At 46.0% G+C, this 17963-nt stretch overlaps 1 protein-coding gene across 1 annotated transcript in view; it reads left to right on the plus strand.

The window, feature by feature from the left end:
* The first annotated feature begins 3564 nt into the window (after positions 1-3564).
* The window catches only part of Tnfrsf21 (TNF receptor superfamily member 21), a 64890-nt gene continuing 50491 nt past the window's right edge, over positions 3565-17963 (plus strand). Inside the window, exon 1 of the mRNA XM_041656043.1 lies at positions 3565-4101. Coding sequence (XP_041511977.1) covers positions 4006-4101 — 96 coding nt within the window. The 5' untranslated portion in view covers positions 3565-4005. The remainder of the gene's footprint in view (positions 4102-17963) is intronic.

Here is a 17963-nt window from a genome sequence, read left to right on the forward strand (position 1 = left end):
GGGTTGGGGTGCTGATAATCTTATGGGGACCTAAAGAAGATTTAGAATTATGATCAAGTCCTGACTGGAGTATTCTGTGAGGCTTGATCGCTTCTCAGCTAGCAGTCTTGGATCTGCTCTGAATGTAGAACTCAGGAAACTCCAACAACAGCCCTCTGAAATGTTGAATCATCTGGACCATCCACTCCTATTGGAGATTCTTCAGGAGTTCTTCCTTAATCAAACCTGATTTTTTTTTCTTAACCCAGAATGAATTCACAGCCTCTCATTTCCTGTGGAAACAAAAACAAAACCTTATCTCCAAAGTAATATGTCTTTTGACTTAAATTTTGAAGTCAAGGCATCTTCAAAATATATACATTGTATCAATCCAGCAGCATTTGTAATCAATATTTTTTAGCAGCTTTTGCTGCTTTCTCAGCCATCAAACCATTCAAAGACAAAACAATAACATACAGTATCCAGACTCTCTGTGTATTTTCCATCTTTATGTGGCTTTATTTTAAATTCTATTTCTTTTATTTTTATTTTTTGGTTTTTGAGACTAGGTTTCTCTGTGTATCTTTGGCTGTCCTGGCACTCCTCTATAGACCAGGTTGCTCTTGAACTCAGAGATCTGCCTGCCTCTACCTCTTAAGTGTTAGGATTGAAGGTGTGTGCTACCACCCCTTGAACTCACAGAGATCTGTCTGCCTCTGACTCCCAAGTGTTGGGATTAAAGGTGTGTGCCACCACACCCAACTGTGCTCTTTCTTTCTTTTTTATTTTAAGAACTTTATCTTTTTTCTATAAACCTATATATTTTTTAAACACATTCTAAACCATTTAGAGGTTTTCTTCATCTGAATCTATCTTTATTGTATATCTCTTTTTCTGACCACATGAGTCTTTAATTTGCTAAGTGATATGGCTAGGACTAAAGCCATGGCTTTGACGGCTGGATCCAGCCCATTCCTAGGCTTTCTGAGAGTCTAGCCTCCTGGCGTAGGTACTGGCCAGAGCCATGTTTATTGCCACAACTCTATGGAATTTCAGGGTCCCTGCCACCACCAAGAAGCAGGCTACTGACTATTCATCAACACCACTTAAGTGTTTGGTGGTGGGGCCTCTTAAAAGAGCTGCAAGGTTTATGCAGCTAAAGCTGAGTCAGGAAATCTCTCTTAAATGACATGTACTTGCCTCTACCAAACAGAGCCCACCTGAAAAAATGCTGCTATCAAGAAGTCGTGCATAACTCTGTTCTTTTGTGTCTAGAATTACTTCCCAATCTCTCTCAGGCATGTGGATGTAGTTAGCCACATTGACGCCATTTGTTGACAGAAGTGTTCTGTCCCGCAGCTGTTCAGTCACAAAGAGACACACAGAGGCCTACATTAATTATAAACTGGTTGGCCTATTAGCTCAGGCTTCTTATTAACTCTTTAACTCTTGGTATATTAACAGAAATATACCAAGGAAATGTGAAATTCTAGTGATGAGGAGTTTGAGGCTGGGAAAACAGGAGATCTGTATGGTATTGGAAGAAGTACAAAAAGTTCAAATCTGGCTGGAGGTCAGAGGCTGTTGTTTTATGGCAAAGACAGGATTGGGCTTATCCATTTTGACCTCATTTGTACCTTTCAGTTTTTGCTATAGTCATGCTTTATTAATAATACTTATCTTCTCTTTCTTCGGAGCTTAGGCAGCAAATCCATTATTTATGGTTGAATATTCACCACTTATGAGTAAATAAAGACATCTGCATGGCCATATTGAATATGTGAAGTAGTCGGTGATAAAAGCATTTTCCAATCTGAAATGAAAGACAGTTCTTTTTTTTTTTTATCATACAACGGAGAAATGACATTTTATATTCTACCTAGGTTCAAGAGATTTGATCGATTCTTTATTGGTTTATCACTGATACCAAGGAGCATTTACTTAGCAATAGGCAAGAACTGAAGCTTTTCAACAAGAGGCATAATGGTCGGTGCTCAGGTAGGGGGCCGAAGCAGGGTGGCTATGCGTTGAAGGCTAACCTGAGCTACACAGCAAGACCTGGTTTAAAACAGTTAAGAACCAAGCAATCAACCAACCAAACCAAACCCAACCGGAAAGGTGTGTTAAAAGTTGAGTCCAGGTGATTAATGTCCTGTAAAGACCCCAGGGGATATGAAAGCAGTGCAAAGAACAAGAGGAATGAGCCTGTCAGAGCTGCAGTCACCCAGCTGAAACCCTCCCAGCTCAGGCAGATCAGTCACGCTACTTGAGTAACTTGCATTTGGATGTAAAGTGCTGACCTCCTCCTTGACTATCTCACTTCCATTTCCTTTAGACAAAAAGACCTAGGAGAGTAGAGCTCACTAATTTGAGTTTTTCCAGAATTAATTAGCCCTCCCATGCAAGGAGACATAGTACACACCCCTCACTTTTGGAAACTCTAGAGATAGCTTGAGGATTTCAAATCGAAGTATCGCTCCCACCCCCATTTCCCCAAATTCTGTATTTCATGATAGTATTTTTTCAGAACCTCTTTGAATTTTACTGGAGACTTTATATTGCAGCTTTTCCCTTTAGTGTTTATAGATAATCCTTTTCTTTCCTGGCAGATGTTTGAAAGATGAGATTGGTATTAATCTTTATATTAATTTTTAAATACATTTTTATCTTCCAAAGGATGCTGAGAAAAAGAGCCAACGCTCAATGTGATAAGCAATAAGGAAGTAAATAGGACCCCTATCATAGCAGATAGTGTTGTGTCTCTGCAGTAGTTTTCCCACAGCTGAGATCAAATACACAACGAAAGCAGACACAGAGAGGTCTGATTTGTCTCACCGTTTCAGAGGCTACAGTTAGAGTAGGAGCCGAGGGGCCGCAGCTGGTCACATTGTACCTGGAGTCAGGAAGCAGAGAGCCCCAGAGCAATGCGGAATCAGTGCACAAGTCTGCTCGTGTCTGAATGCTGATATAAAGTCCGTGGTCGTTGTTTTCTTGCTTGTTTAATTAATTAATTACTTTTTGAGGCACCGTTTTACTTCGTAAGCCAGGTTTGTGTAGAACCCTAGTTTTGGCTGGCCTGGAACTGGAGAGTTTCATGCCTCAGCCTCCAGAGTACTTAATCGTATTACTATGTTCAGTTCATTCACTCATTCACGCACTAATTCACTCATTCATGCATATATATATATGTATACATTCACGAGACAGGGACTTTGTGTATCTCAGGCTTTCTTCCAACTCCAAATTCTCCTGCCTCAGCTTTTCTAGGAAGAACATATGGGCGAGCGCCATAATGTTCAAGTTATATAGGTTTTTGTTAAAACTTGTATTTGAGAAAGAAAATAGTCTCTGCTTTACATATAATTTACTTGGAATCATTTTTGCAAAAAAAGAAAAGTAAGGGGTGTGTACTGGACTCCCAGGTTAACAAGCAAGCGCAATTCCTCCAGCTAACGCCAAGGGGCACCCTTTCCTTCCCCTCCGTTTCTAGACCGCCTTTAGCTCTCCATCTGCACAAAGAGCCCGGCCTCCTCCCGGATGACATCACAAAGGGCCGGTTCTCCGCCCCTTCGGCGCCACCACGTGTGTCCCCGGGCTGAGTGGCCACCCGACTCAGTCCCTCGCCGGCCGGTCTGGGCAGCGGAGGAGGCGAGTGGTTGGTAGCGGCTGGAGGCTTCGCTATGGGAAGCCGTTCCTTCTCTGTGTCTCCGTCAGCCCTGCTCCCTGGTTCTCCGCAGCCCTTGTCGCTGGAGAGCACCGGGAGGCGCGGGTTCCAAGCGCGCCTGCTTCTCTCCGCCCGGGCGCCCGCGCCCCTGGGCAGGTGCTGAGCGCCTTCCCGAGCCTCCTCTGCCGCCTCCCTCTTCCGCCCGGCCGCCCGGCTACTGCAGTGCTCATGGGCTGCTGGAGGTAGATGGGCTCCCCGCCTGGGAGGCGGCGGTGGATGCGGCGCTGGGCAGAAACAGCCACCGATTCCAGCTGCCGTGGGGCCGCGCGCTCCAGGCGCCCCTGCGAGCCCCGGGCTCGGCCATGGGGACCTCGGCAAGCAGCATCACCGCCCTCGCCTCTCGCAGCCGCAACGCCGGCCAAGTCGGAGCCACGATGGTCGCCGGCTCCCTTCTCTTGGTGAGCCATCGGAGGGAACCCTAGGGTGACGGTTGTGTTCGGGCCAACGTACGGGAGCGGGGCGGGTCCCCGGGCCCGGAGTGCTTGAGGCGCGCGGTGGGACCAGCTCCATTGGAAGGTTACAAGTCCGAGGGGGACTCCTAGTAGCTATTTTTTTTTTTTTGAGGGATAGAGGGTGAGCTACGGCTGGGAACTGTTAGCATTATTTTTAGCATTATTAGTGTTAGAATTATTTTTCTTGCAATCTGGCTGCTTGGAGGAGGCGCGAGAGGTGGCCGCCCTGGCGTCCTGCGCATTTCAGGGTTTTTACCCGCGACTCGGCCTACCTCGCACCCCAACACCTAGCCTCACCCCAGTATCATTCGCTGCCAGCTTCTCTGCGTGGCACGAGGCCCGAGCAGTCCTGTCAGTTGCCTGCCGCCGGTTGTGGCCGCTGCTTTGTCGCTGCTGCAATGTCATGTCCGGATGCTACCGCAGTGGAGACAGCGAGACCGGTGCGCTCCGGACGAGAGCAACCGCTGCATGCTTCCGAGCGCGGTCGGGCATTCCGGAGTACTGAGCAGGCCGCCTCTTGCTCTAGCTTTCTTGCTTCTCTCCTCTGTCTTGGCTCGGATGGGTCCTGATTTCTGCACGCCAAAAGAAGAAGAAGAAAAAAGGGACCCCGAGACCCGTTCTGAGGCGCCTCCTAAGCACCGGCTGGGAGCCAACAGGCGCTCTGGCTCTCCAGTAGAGGTGGGGGGGAGGGAGAAAGAGCTACATAAAGGAGGATTAATTTTCTCCATCCTTATTTCTCCTTTTTTGTGTTTAGGCATGTCACCACCCAAGATGATGCGGGCTCCCTCAGCGCCCAAAGCTGGGGCGTGCCCTGAGCATAGTCCTCCATCACTTTATCTGAGTAAAGCCTGACATCATTTCTTATCCAAAACTTACCCAAGCTATCCCTTTATTCCGAGTATTGGGGCCAAGTGGGGAATTGGGTAGAAAATAATTTGAATTCAAACCCTTGAGCCATCATAAACCAACCATGCCTTTTATCCCAGCAGGGAGGATGAAGGTTGTTAGCTAAAAAACCAAACAAAAACAAAAAGAGCCTGTTTTCATGGTTGGGCTGTGTAAGGGAAGGCAGGCCTCTTGTCTCCTTCCCCTAAAGGACTCAACTGCCTGGCCAGCCAAGATCTACTGCTTCCATCTCAAGGCATTGCAGTTGCTATGGCCTGAGAATTCACCCTACAGATACTCAGATCCACCCCCACCCCCTGCCCCGCTCTCTGGTGTGTGTGTGTGTGTGTGTGTAGAGGGAGAGAGAGAGAGAGAGAGAGAGAGAGAGAGAGAGAGACTAAAGAAAGTTTGTTGTTCTTAGCCTTTATAATGAGGCAAGTCTCAGTACCCATTAGGAGACTCTTTTCTGTCTGTTTATAGTAACAGCAAAGTCCTAGTCTGTTCCCTTGAAACAAGTAGTCAGTGAGTTCTTGGGGCAATGAACTTGAACTGAGAGTCTTAAAGCAGAGTTCACGGGAACATTGATCCTACTGACTGGAAGAGATCTGGTCAGCACACGCTCTGGGCCCCAACTTCACACACTCATTCAATCTTAAGTTACTGCTCAGAGTGTAGTATTTCCTATTTTTTTTAACTTTTAGCTTGAAGTAGGTACTTGAAGCTCTCAATGTATAAAAATTCATGCTTTAACTAACCCAGAAAGGGCCTAGCTTCTTTGATTAGCTTATCAAACTCAACTTACCCACAAATTGCACAACAGATTTGCAGCTGATGGCCGGACAATGTACGTTTGACAGTTAAAGGGAAATTTACGAAGGCGTTTTGGAGGTGATCTCTTGATCTTCTGGTAACCATAGTAAACAGGCTTCGCTTGAGTTGGTGGAGCAGAAGAGTGACCTGGTCCTCCTGAAGGGGTGGGTGTGCCCGGAACCATCTTCCATGTCACCCTGCACGCCCCGGCCACCAGGACAGGCTTTGTTAATGTGTACAGCAGTGGTCTGGTGACACTGTTCTCAACAGTCCTGGCCACGTTCATGACTGACACCTGGTAGGACAGCTCACGTAAATATGGTGTGAGGGACCTGGACGACTAACGGGGGTGTCAGGAGGTTGCTGCTGCACTCGTACGGTGTGATCAGATGAAAGAAAATAATGCTGCCAGCGAGGCAGCACAAAATGTCTCCAGTTGCCCCCACCTACTTTTTTCCCAGCAGTCTTTGTTACTGTTATTTTTGTGACACTTTTTTTTTTTTAGCATGACAGGCTTAAAGGGAGCTTACCATAGGCTCTGACATAGATACGTATTGTGTGGCATCTAATATGATGTATTTGTTTGGCGACTATATGAACATGTAGAGAGAGCAGCAGGGTATTTTATATACAGCGTCTCACCATGCCTGTCAAACAGGTGCTGCCTTCATTCTAGGGGTGAGGAAGTAGAGTCTCCACACACATGTGGGGTGAGCTCTAAGAGCCCTGTTGCTGATGAGCTGAGGTGACCGTGTCATTCTTGAGAACTACACACGAACTGAAAGACAGCATACATGTTCCCGGCTAAAGTTCTGTAAATGACACATTCAGATTCCTGGTAGTTTAGGGGCTGTCCTAGAAGGACTTGAGGGGCTCATGTCTTTAGGGGAGCTTGTTTTGACTATACAGATTGATCACAAGAGCCAGTCAAGGTAGAAAGGAGACTTCCTTGATAACGGCATTGGATAACCTGAAGCTTTGGAAGCTACTGCCATCCCTGTATTGAGAATTCCTGCACCAAGACGCAGGGAACACAGAGAAGACAGAATGGAAAGAGTCTAAGAGCCAGAGGAACGGAGGGAGGTCCCCTGGGGGATTGTGTTTCCTAGAAATGTTAGGGAAGCTTCACTCGTGAAGTCTCAGCAACATGGCTGCCTAAATGGGATCTGAACAGGGACAATCCCGAGAGACATGATAACATGGAAGGGGTAATCTCATGGGGTCCCAGCCCTAGACAAAGGATTAGAATTATGTGCAACTAAGAAATGTGTGTGTGTATAACAAATATACATATGCATGTGTATATTTATATATATTCTATGTAACAGCAATTGAAGACAAGGCCATGTATTTGAGAAAGAACAAATGGTTGGTACATGGGAATGGTTGGAAGGAAGAAAGGAAAGGGAGCAAACTGTATTTAATAATTACATTTTAATTTAAAAATAAAAGAATTCCAGACACAGGGCCATTTGCTAAGTACCTTGTCCAGCTCTCTGTCCGTCCGTCCTTTCTCTTGGCAGTTGGCATCTCACCATTTTCCATCACCTAAAGAAAAGAATTTATTCATTATTTTTTCTTTTTGGTGGTGGGAAATGGTGAGACACACAGTCAAGCTGTCTCTTGAGAGTACCAAGTGTCACTGCTGGCCACTGTTCTTCCTTCGCCTGTCATAACAAATGGCTAGTTGCCTAGGCAGGAGTGTGGGGCGGTCTGGTTGGGGCTCCAATCTTTAAGACTTGGTGAGAAGTTCAAGGGGGAACATTGAATCAGAGCTGGCACTATACACAGGGGACTTTCTCCCTGTTATATACTTAAAGGGTACCGTCTTGGACTGTGGAGCTGGAAGGGAACCCAAGTTGTGACTGATCTAACACCCCACACAGCTTGGCTGAGGGAAAGACCAGCCTACCCTGAGGAAGTGATGGTGATGGTCGGAGTGGGAGGAGAAGTGCTGTGATGGAGTGGGAGGAGAACCTCGCCATAAAGTGAGTTTCTGTGACTTAGAAAATGCGTGGCTGTCAATAGAAGCGATGGAGTTTCACTCCGGGGATCAGTGGGTGCGCATGCTAGACGCAGAGTGTTGCACAAATGCTGTGTTCACATCTCTGAAACAGTGCAAGTAACTTCGCCATTAGAGTCAAAGCCAGAACAGGGAAATACTTCTGTTTTGGGAAATTTTTTAATCTTGGTATAATGTACCAGTCTTAGGAGGGAAATTGACTTATGGGAAATTGGGAATGAGGAAGAATAAACCACTCAGAACTTGTACTGGACCAAACAATTCCCAATTCCCGTGAGTTATCCCCATAACCAAACCAGTCAATAGGATCAGGTTTTCTCATCTGCACTAAAGGTATATGTCTGGCTCTCTCTCAGGTCTAGTCCCTAGCAGACAGACAGACAGACAGACCGACCGACAGACAGACAGATAGAATCTCTAGCACAACTAAGCTAAATCTACAAAAAAATTATTTCTTCAAATAAGATATATCCTTAGAATGAAAAAAAACCCCTCTGTGATTACATGGGCACAAATTTGCCAACTACTTACTTTTACACACTTGGACAATGTCTACAAAGTTACATAGATAGAGCAAGCATAGTTATTGCCACCTTCTTTCGGGTAGTTTGCAGGCTGGTACCTTCTCCAGTACTCAGGAGTGGGTGCGGCTCCTCGGCTGGGTCTGGTGAGTTGTAGTTGTTGGAGGTTGGGGTTTGGAGACATCACACTTTGGCTTTGCTCCTGACTTCATCCTGAAGAGACGCAAAGCCTCCTGGGAAGCTTGGTAGAAAAGTCGCAAATTGGTTTTGTGCTTACTCAGCCAGTATGTAAACTGTAATTGACCTAAGTAAAGTTCATTTTTTTTTTTTTTTTTTTTTTTTTTTTTTTTTTTTTTTGGTGACTGGAAATGGTGAGATGCCTCGTCAGACTCTTAAGGGGCTGGGATGAATTGGGTGGCTTTCCCTTGCATAAACAGCTCTGCCTATTTTCCAGAAAGCACTAACACTCTGCTGGCCTTCTTTCCCCACACAGACCTGGCAAGTGCGGTAATGCCAGGTCACCATCAGAAGCTTCTTGGCAAGCTCAGGGGCTTCTCCTCTGTGACACGAGAAGCCCAGATTATCTCAGAGCTATGGTGGGTGTCCAGGGGTCATTTGGAGTCGAATCCCCTCTGGCCACGAAATGGAGATATGTTTTGATGGTCAGGATGACAACTGAGCCATTTATAGGAGCAGCTTGGTCCTAGTTTTAATCTCTACCGAGTGTCCGCAGGAGGTTGACACTTGCTACTGCCTGAGCGACTGCTGAGCTTGTGTTCTTTAGGAATTGGGGCGAGATCATGAATAAACACAGGCTTTCCCCAGTGTTTATATTTGTCAAATACCTCAAAATCAACAGGATCTTAAGTTGGCTTGAACGCTGCCACCTGGATGGGCAGTGGATGGGCACCTGGGGGAAGCTGGCCGAGGTCCAGATAGCTGGGGAGGCCCTCTGCTTGAAGGAGGGAGGGACTGAGGATCACGCTGGTGACTGAAGGCAGGTGTGCAGTCATGGTCCGTGAGCAGTGCTGAACTTGTGCGTGTGTCCTGGGGTCAGTGCGCTGGCTTTGGAGATGAAGTGCCTGTGGTGCTGGGAGAGCTGTGCTCAGAAGGGTCCCAGGAAAGTGTGGGATGCAGCAGGACCTGGGTAAGTTGGCAGAAGGCTGCACCATGTCCTTTGAAGACCGTGCTGGATCCTTCTCTGGACTGAAACAAATGCCCAGAATGCAGATGCACACGACCATTTTATCTCATATCTATATAGCTTTCCATTTGTTCCTCTGCAACCAGAAGGATGTGGTGGCTTTGTTGCTTGGTACCATTTGCAAGTCTTCCTGTTTGGGGGAAAAGGAAGAGGAGCTTAATGCATTTGGAGGAGAAGTAGACGGTGTCCACGTGCCCTGGACTCGGCTGTGGATTCAGTAGGCTTCTGTACTTGCAGCCTTCAGAGGAGGCCTAAGCAAATGGCCGGCAACCATTCATATCGGGATGTGACTGGTCCTCGTTTACTGAGCATCTTTTAGAAAGCACCACAGCATCTGTATTCCAAGTCCCCAGGTTGCAGCCTTAGTCCCATTTTACAGATCCCAGAGTGAGGGTTGATAGGGTTTTCTCTTCTGCCTCTCATTAGTTCTGGAGAGGGGAATGGCATGCAGGTTAGCATAGTTTCACAGTTCTTTCTGCCATGTGGTGGGTAGGGATTCACTTCAATGTACCATATGTTTGTTTCCTCTAAAGGGGATGATTTTAGCCAAGAGTCGAGCATGCTCTTTCTGTGTTCTGAGTTTCGTGATGGTGCCTGGATGGTTTGCCAAAAATCCCGGTGAGAGCCCGGCGTGAGGTGGTTGAGAGGGGAGGGTGTGGAGACATGGGCGAGTATTTTCCTATGGTGTGACTCCGACAGGCCGTGGTGCCATGGTGGCAATGGAAAGACACTGCTGCACACTGAGATGTTATAAATAGGGGATGGGCGCGCTGCTCTCCTGCAGCTTGGGTCATTTTGAAAAATATTTGCTTAGTGAGTAACAGTGTGGTGTGGGTTCTGCTTCACAGTGTAGCTGCTGCTCACTTACTCTAAGGACCTGAGGACCTGCTAGGGTCCTCTTGGCTGCCAGCCTAATTATGTGTGTAGGACAAGCCTACAGCTTGTGCCAGCTCTGACTAGGATTTCTTCTCCACGATGGGGATTTAACTCCATGATTTGACTGGCTGACGGGTGCTGTGAACATGGCATGGAGGTTGTCATGCCATGGAGGTTACCACAATTACTGGAGGAACCTTCATAAGCAAGCTGTTAAAAAAAAAAAGAAAAGAAAAGCAGAGCTTCATACGTGCATATAGCGTGTTTTGATCAAATCCCCATTCCCTTTCTTTAGAATGTCTCGCACTTTAGAACCCTCCCCATCACTTTTCCCTCCCAATTTCCTGTTCACTTTTTCTAAACCTGCTGAGTTCCTGTAGGACTACCTGTATATGCAGGAATGTGGGACCATCTATGGGAATGTGGACAGCCTGCCAGGAGCCCCATGCCTGAAGAAAATGGAGTCTCCCTCCCCAAGCAGCCATAAGTTGCCAATAGGTCCTCGGCTAGGGGTGAGCCTTTGTGGCTCCCTTCCCCGTCCATGCAAGTTTCCGGCTGGCTTGGTCTTGTTCAGGTCTTGTGCATGCTGTGCCAAGCCCTGTGAGTTGACGTGTGCAATGGATCTTACAATTATTCTCCTCCCTGCTTCTGTGAGACCCCTGAGCTCTGGGTGGGGGAGAGGTGTGGTATAGCAGTCCCATTCAGAGCTGAGCACGCAACAGTTCGTGGACTAGCTGTAGGTCTGCTCCATAGGGCATTGCGCCGCGTCTACAGGACAGAGTGCTATCTCTGACGAGGGTCGGGAGCTGTGCTAATTAAATGAGTTTTGAAATATATCTGTAGGCTGTAGGGCCTCAGTAGACCAGAGAAAGACAAAAGCTGAGAGGGAATTACTTGGTTGTTGGTCCTGAAAAAGAGGTTGGAATTCTGGTCTCCCAAGAACCTTTGTGACAAAACCACTGTCTAATTTCACTGTAGACATGGGTAGCTCTGCGCATCCAGGAGTAGGGAGGCAGGAGGATAAGAGTCCAGATGACAGCAATAGAGATTCTGGAAAGTTTATTTGGTGATGAGATGGGAGGCGCAGGTGGTGTCAAAGACGGTGGACCGACCACGCCTAGGTTCCTGAATTGAACAGTCGGTGACGGGAAGGACAGGCTAGGGAGGGGAGAGGGAGACTGGAACCCAAGGCTTGGATGCTTATTAAGTAAGTTTGAGGTGCTTATGACGTACATCGGCTGAGGCCTTTATCTTGCCATTTAAAAATGACCAACTTTGCAGGTCCGAAAGTGTGTTGAGCCATCGCTGCTGCCGCCGGGTGCGCGGGTGCTTGGGCTGCCGTCATTCGTCCACAGCGCTCAGCGGCACAGACGTCGCTCAGCGGCACAGACGTCGCTGTACGCACGGACGCTCTGCCCGCTTTTAGGTTTTTCTCCCCCGGGTGTGTTCCCCAAAGTGGCATTGCCAGGTCAGAGGAAATGAATGAGTGGTTTTATGGCGTTTGCTGAAGAATGCCAGATTGTTTTTAGGAAGACAATCAATTCAGAATGCCACCAGCCACCCGTAAATGTGCTTTCTAGCCCGTGAACCTGCCAGTGCTGGAACTTCTCATCGCGAATTACTTATCTTCTTTTTAATTCAGATATTTTTTGGTGGTCTCGGTGACATTTTAGTCATTTAGGGGATCATAAACTTACTTGTGCTTGCCTTTTAATGGTGCGTGTCTCTCACTATTGAGTAGAGGTTATGTTAATCTTATTTTTATTTGTTCTATGTATCTTTCTGGTTATAAATTCATATTAACTAGGCATGACATATTGTTTTACAGTCTTCATTTTTTTCTGATTACATTTATGTATTTCTCTCTCTGTCTCTCTGTATGGGGGCATCCCCATGCCACAGTGCCAAGGTGGAGGTCAGATACAACTTAAGGAGTCTGTGAGTCATGGGGATAGAAGTCCCCATGCTGTCAGGTCCAGCTAAACACCTTTGCTTACCAATCCATTTTACCAGCACCATATTCTGTTTTTAATATTCCTATAATAACATGAAAAATTAGGCTTGTGTTATTAACCCTTTTCCTTTCTGAGTCTAAGAATATTCGTTTTGTTGTTTGTTTGTTTGTTTTTTGCCCAGTTTTGTTAGGAATTTATCCTTTGACAGGTAGTATAAAGGATCCTGATAACTTTGAATTTTAGAATTTTATCGTCTGAATGTTGAGCATATTGGTGTTTCTGGATGTTGGTGTCCTATTTGTGGTGAGAAGCCCCTCGGTGTGTTCTGAAGGCTATCTGCACACCTTGTGTGTGTAGAGGATCTTGTGGGTAAACATGCAGGGGCGTGCGGGACACAACTGATTCACACTTCAGGCAGTTCTTCGGCAGAGTCTTGGAACCAGTCATAGACTCGTCTATTAGTTGTGCCCTTCTGGGAGAAGGTACAAGAAGGAATAGTTTCTCAACTCTAAACCAAAGAATCAGTAAACTTTTTCTTTAAAGTACCGGGCAGAACTTCTACCTTATATCTGTAGAAGCTACTTAATTCCACCTGCATGTAGACATAGCATCCCCAGACAATGCCTCAAAGAATGAGCATGGCAGTGTTTCAATAAAACTTTATTTGTAGACACTGAAATTTGAATTTTACATACTTTTCACTGGCACTCTATATTCTTCTTTTCATTCCTCCTCACCTCGCAGATATTCCGAGTATAAAACCATTGTTTGCCTACGGACTGTACAAAAGCAGGAGGTGCTGGGGTCTAGTCTGTTTCTAGAGCAGGGCATCAACACTATGTGGGATCAGATTAGGGAAACTCGTTCTGGAAACCCCTTACTTAATCGTGCCATGAGCACCTAAAGTGAGATTATTAATTGTAGATCCTTTCTCTTCTCTTATGATATTTTTGTTATAAACGAAGATTTATTTCATTTTAATTAATTATCTAACTTACTTTAGATAAAGTCTTAGGTTATCTAGACTGACCCAAGGCTGACCTTAAACTGCCTCCTCTTTGAGTGCTGGGATTATAGGGCATGCTGGTCCTGGAATTTGAGGGTTTGCACACACCAGGCAAGCTCTCTACTAGTTGAGGAACACCCCCAGAGCCTCAAGTATTTATTTGTTTGTTTTAGTATATTTTGAAAAGTAGCCTTTGTCTTTCTTGTCTTTATCTTGACATCTGCTTTAAAAACAAACCAATATAGTATGTTCTGTGTTCAGGGAAGTATGTTTCAGGATTATAGTCTTTTATTAAATGAAAAAAAACCCCAAATTTTTGGTTTTTGAGAAAGGACAACCCTGTGTAAATCAGCCTGAATAGGAACTCAGTGACTAGTCCCACCTGGCCTTGACCCTGTGGTCTTCCTGCAGATGCACCCTAGCTTCTGGATCTTAGGCATGTACCACCGCGTGCACAGACATGCAGCTAGGTGGAAGTTTTTGTTTTGTTTGTTTGTTTTGATCCAGTTTTGCTGTAGATCTCTGCCTGACTTTGAATATTGCCAACCTGGTCCTGACCTATGTTCACCAAGCTGGCTTTGAACTCACTGTGTGCGTCAAGCTGGCCTTGAACTTACTGAGTACACCAAGTCAACGTTGAACTTACTAGGCACACCAAGCTGACCCGGAACAAGCTACCCCAGTAGATCAAGCTAGCTTTGAACTTGTGCCGTCCCTCTCGCCTTTGTACTCTGAGTGTTAGAACTACAGGTGTGTGCCACTCAGCTGGTGTTACTCCTTTTAAAAATCTAGAACTGAGGGATTGGAACTGTTATCCGCACAGCACATAAATAACCTTGGATGTAGTTCCAAGCATGACAAATAATACACAAATTTTTAAATTAAGAGGGAAAAAAATCTCAATTTTTTTTATGTATCTCAAAAGTCACATATTTGAGATATAATTGAGCTGTTTTAAAAGATTGTCTAATCTCAAGGAAATAGACTTAAAGTATAGTAAAATAATAAATTGGTGGGGTGATAATTTCCCAAACTAATAATCATGTAGCAATTACCATAACAGACATGCTCTCTATGCTATTTTGTATGAACCATTAATTATCAAAACAGCCTTGAATGGCAGTTACTATCAATGTCTCCATTTCGCAAGTGAGGTGGGAGAGGCTCAGAAGTTGAACTCCTTTCCAAGGTCGCCCACAATAGGACAGAAGAAACCCAAAATGATTTGCCTGTTTTCAGACCAGACACCAGACTCCCCATCTGAGACAAGCAGGATATTCTTAATTCACTTTTGACCCTGTTTACTCGGAGTTAGCATCCAACACCCAATTTGCTTGGAGATAGCATCTAATACTCTATGCGTTTGAAGGCTCAGTTCCATCCGACTGACCCCGACTTCAAACATCAGTAGCCAAAGCCAGGTTGTCACCTGTGTTCCGGGTTGTCTGACTCTAAATCGGAGCTCTCATAATCCTCTGGGGCTCAGCTGATTTGCAGGCGTGGCCTCGCCTATCTCAGGGCAACCCTTTCTGCTCATCACTGGCTTGTATACACCGGAGATTCTAAAGGATCCTGAGGAAGGCACGCCTCGGGCGGCAAATAGGAAGTACTGCGTAGCTGCCAGGTCCACTCTGGATGCTTCTCCCTCTAGGTATTCGCAACCTGTTCAGCTAGCTTCCAGCTCTCTGAACCTTGTCCTGAGGATTTAATGGAGGCGTCATTATGAAGGCATGATTGGCTATGACATTAGCCTTTGGTGATCAACTTAACCTTCAGCCCCTCTGCCTGTGGGAGACTGGGGTGGGGCTGTTTTCTGGTCTTTCTGAGCTCCGTGGAGCACTCACAGCCTCCAGCCCGTCAGCTCCTTAGCACAGGGAAGATGCTAGTCACACTTGCTTTGGGGTTTCTTACTTCTGATGGGAGCTAACAAGAGAGACGAAATCTTTATTTCTTTTTATCATAGTATCATGCCTAGCTATTTCCCAGAAGCGCAGGGTCTACATGGTTCATTCTAGGTGTCAGTAGGTTTCCCTTGTACTTGTAGCCTCAGTTGCTGTGCTGGCTGTAAAATGGGTTTTGCCTGTGTTTATGTGCTTTTCCACATATGCCCTGTCAGCATGAAGCGGCATCCTTCCATCGTCTCCTGCTATCTTCTATGTAATGCCACTCATTTGTGACTCAGTGGGCACCCGAAGACAAAGAAATCGCTGCTGGGCTGCAGGGAGACAGTTCGCGGGTCCAGTGACAGAGTGCTGTATGCATGCATAGTCTCCTGCATTGCAGGTTCCCGAGCAAACAGCTCCTGGGTGGAATCTTCCTGGGTTTTTCCTCTCTCGTGTCCCCTGAGCTTGCCTCCTTCTGTTCCTCCAGTCAGCACATTCTGACTCTGGCCTTTCTATAGTCACCAGCTTTGAAAACAGTCCCTGCTTCTGGTGCTTTGGCAACAGTAGGCAACTTTCTCTCTCTCTCTCTCTTTCTCTCTCTCATCAGACAGGGCAGTAGGAAATGAATGAGAGAGAGCCAAGCAAATTTATATAACACAACTGGAAGTACTCTGTCTGCGGTTTGTGGAACCTTTATCCTTGAACTGTTCCTTCTTCTTCCTTCTGTTGTCATTGCCGCCCCCATCTCCCACCTTCAAATCTGGGGAATTCTAGCCACGCAGTATATTGATATTAGAAACTAAAAATGATGCCCCGATAAAACAGTCAGCAGTTCTGAAAGTTGCCCATCTCTCCATGGCGGTTAGTTATCCTTTGTCATCTGGTAGCATATGTCACAGTCAGACTCCCGGGGTAGCCTGATCATCTTATAGTCTCTATAGTAACTGAATTTCATATATATATATATATATATATATATATATATGTATGTGTGTGTAATATATATATACTAGCTCTATACAGCACTGAAAAAATTCTACATCAAACTCTAGAGCAATTTTTCTGTTCATTCATAAGGAAAAGCGGGTTTGCCTAATTGTTAGATCATTATTAGAACTTGATAGGGAACAAAAGTGACTCAAGTCTGGGGCAGGCACGATGGCTCAGTGGGTGAGATGCTGGTTGTACCAGTGTGAGGACCTGAGTTCCAATCCCTAGCAGTGCTGTGGAAGACTGGGTGTGACCTTGTGTGCACCTGTAACCCTAGCATTGTTGAGGCTGGAGACAGGAGGATTGTGGGGACTCGCTGGCTGCCAGGCTAGTTGAAATGCAAGCTCCAGGTTCAGTGAGGGATCCTGTCTCGAGGGAATAAGATGGAGAGCGATTTAACAAGACACTCTACCGTCCTCCTCCAACTTTCCATGGGCATGTGCGCCTGTGCACACATGCACATACACCACACACGCACACACAAACAGCAGCGTGAATGACACAAATCTGCTGTAACCTACAGAGATCTGAGGGTGCCATCACGGAAGGGAAATTGTTGAAGAACAGGTCGATATCAAGATCCTGATGTGTATTCTTAAACACCCAGGCGCTGCTTGTCAGTATTCAGGCCTTTCTGTGCCCTGTAAAATTCAGGTGACACGTCATAGGTGTGTCGTGGGCCACCAGGATGAGCAGCGAGGCCCCGGGAGACTTGGCAGGATGTCGTGTAAACCAGCTACTGCTTTCCACTTGGCTTTTGTCTCTTTCTCCTTTCTCAGTTTTTAGTCATTCACTAAGTGCCGGTGACTTTTCGACCAAACCTGCAGTTTGGGACTGCATGCTGATATTTACCTCATCTGTCTATTGTTGGTGAAGCAAGTTCCTTGTCGGGGAAATGGAATTTTCATAATAACTGCAGTTTAAACACAGAGAAAAATCTAAGCTCCTTATACTACTGTTCATATTCTTAAGCACTAAACGTGATTTTTTTTTCTTTTTTTAAACAAGTGGGGAATATTTGAACCTTTTAGTAGATTAACTTTGTATTTTCAGTGGCATGCAGAAACCAATTCTTTATAAGCCAATCGCGGTTCTGTTAAGACCTCAGAGTCTTTGGAGGTGAATGAACTCCTTGCTTTGATGAAGGGAACCAGGATGCTTTTCTTAGATATTCAGTTAATATTGTGGCACCGTTGTGGAGGGTTTGGGGTTTCTCACGCCAGCAACGTCGTCCATCTTAAACCACCCTCCAGTTTACTAATTCTAATTATTTACGGTCTGCAAGTTTACCCTTCTAGTCAATGAGTCCTTGTCATATAGACCATGAGCTGGGTCCTGGAGGTTTCGGATAGTATCAGTGGGTCATAGCAACTCAGCCCTTCACTTCGCAAAGGAAACAGAGGCTCAGTGGTCCAACGAATGGGTGCTGAGTCTGTGCTATCCTGCATTACAGGTCCCAGGGAAGACACACGAGTAGCTAAATGCGTAAGTAGAAAATGATAACGGCTACATAGGGAAAGGAAGAAAGAAAAGAGGGCTTTTCAGTGGGGGACGGGAGGCAAGGATAGCATCCGGGAGGAAGTCTTATCTCTCTGCATGATTTTGCTTGTCGTCGGATGTCAGGTGGGAAGTGAGTTTTAGGCTGGGGTGTGAAA

Source organism: Microtus oregoni, unplaced genomic scaffold, assembly GCF_018167655.1.
Source record: "Microtus oregoni isolate MIOR12 unplaced genomic scaffold, Mior012 000007F_ref0000211, whole genome shotgun sequence".
NCBI classification, from domain to species: domain Eukaryota; kingdom Metazoa; phylum Chordata; class Mammalia; order Rodentia; family Cricetidae; genus Microtus; species Microtus oregoni.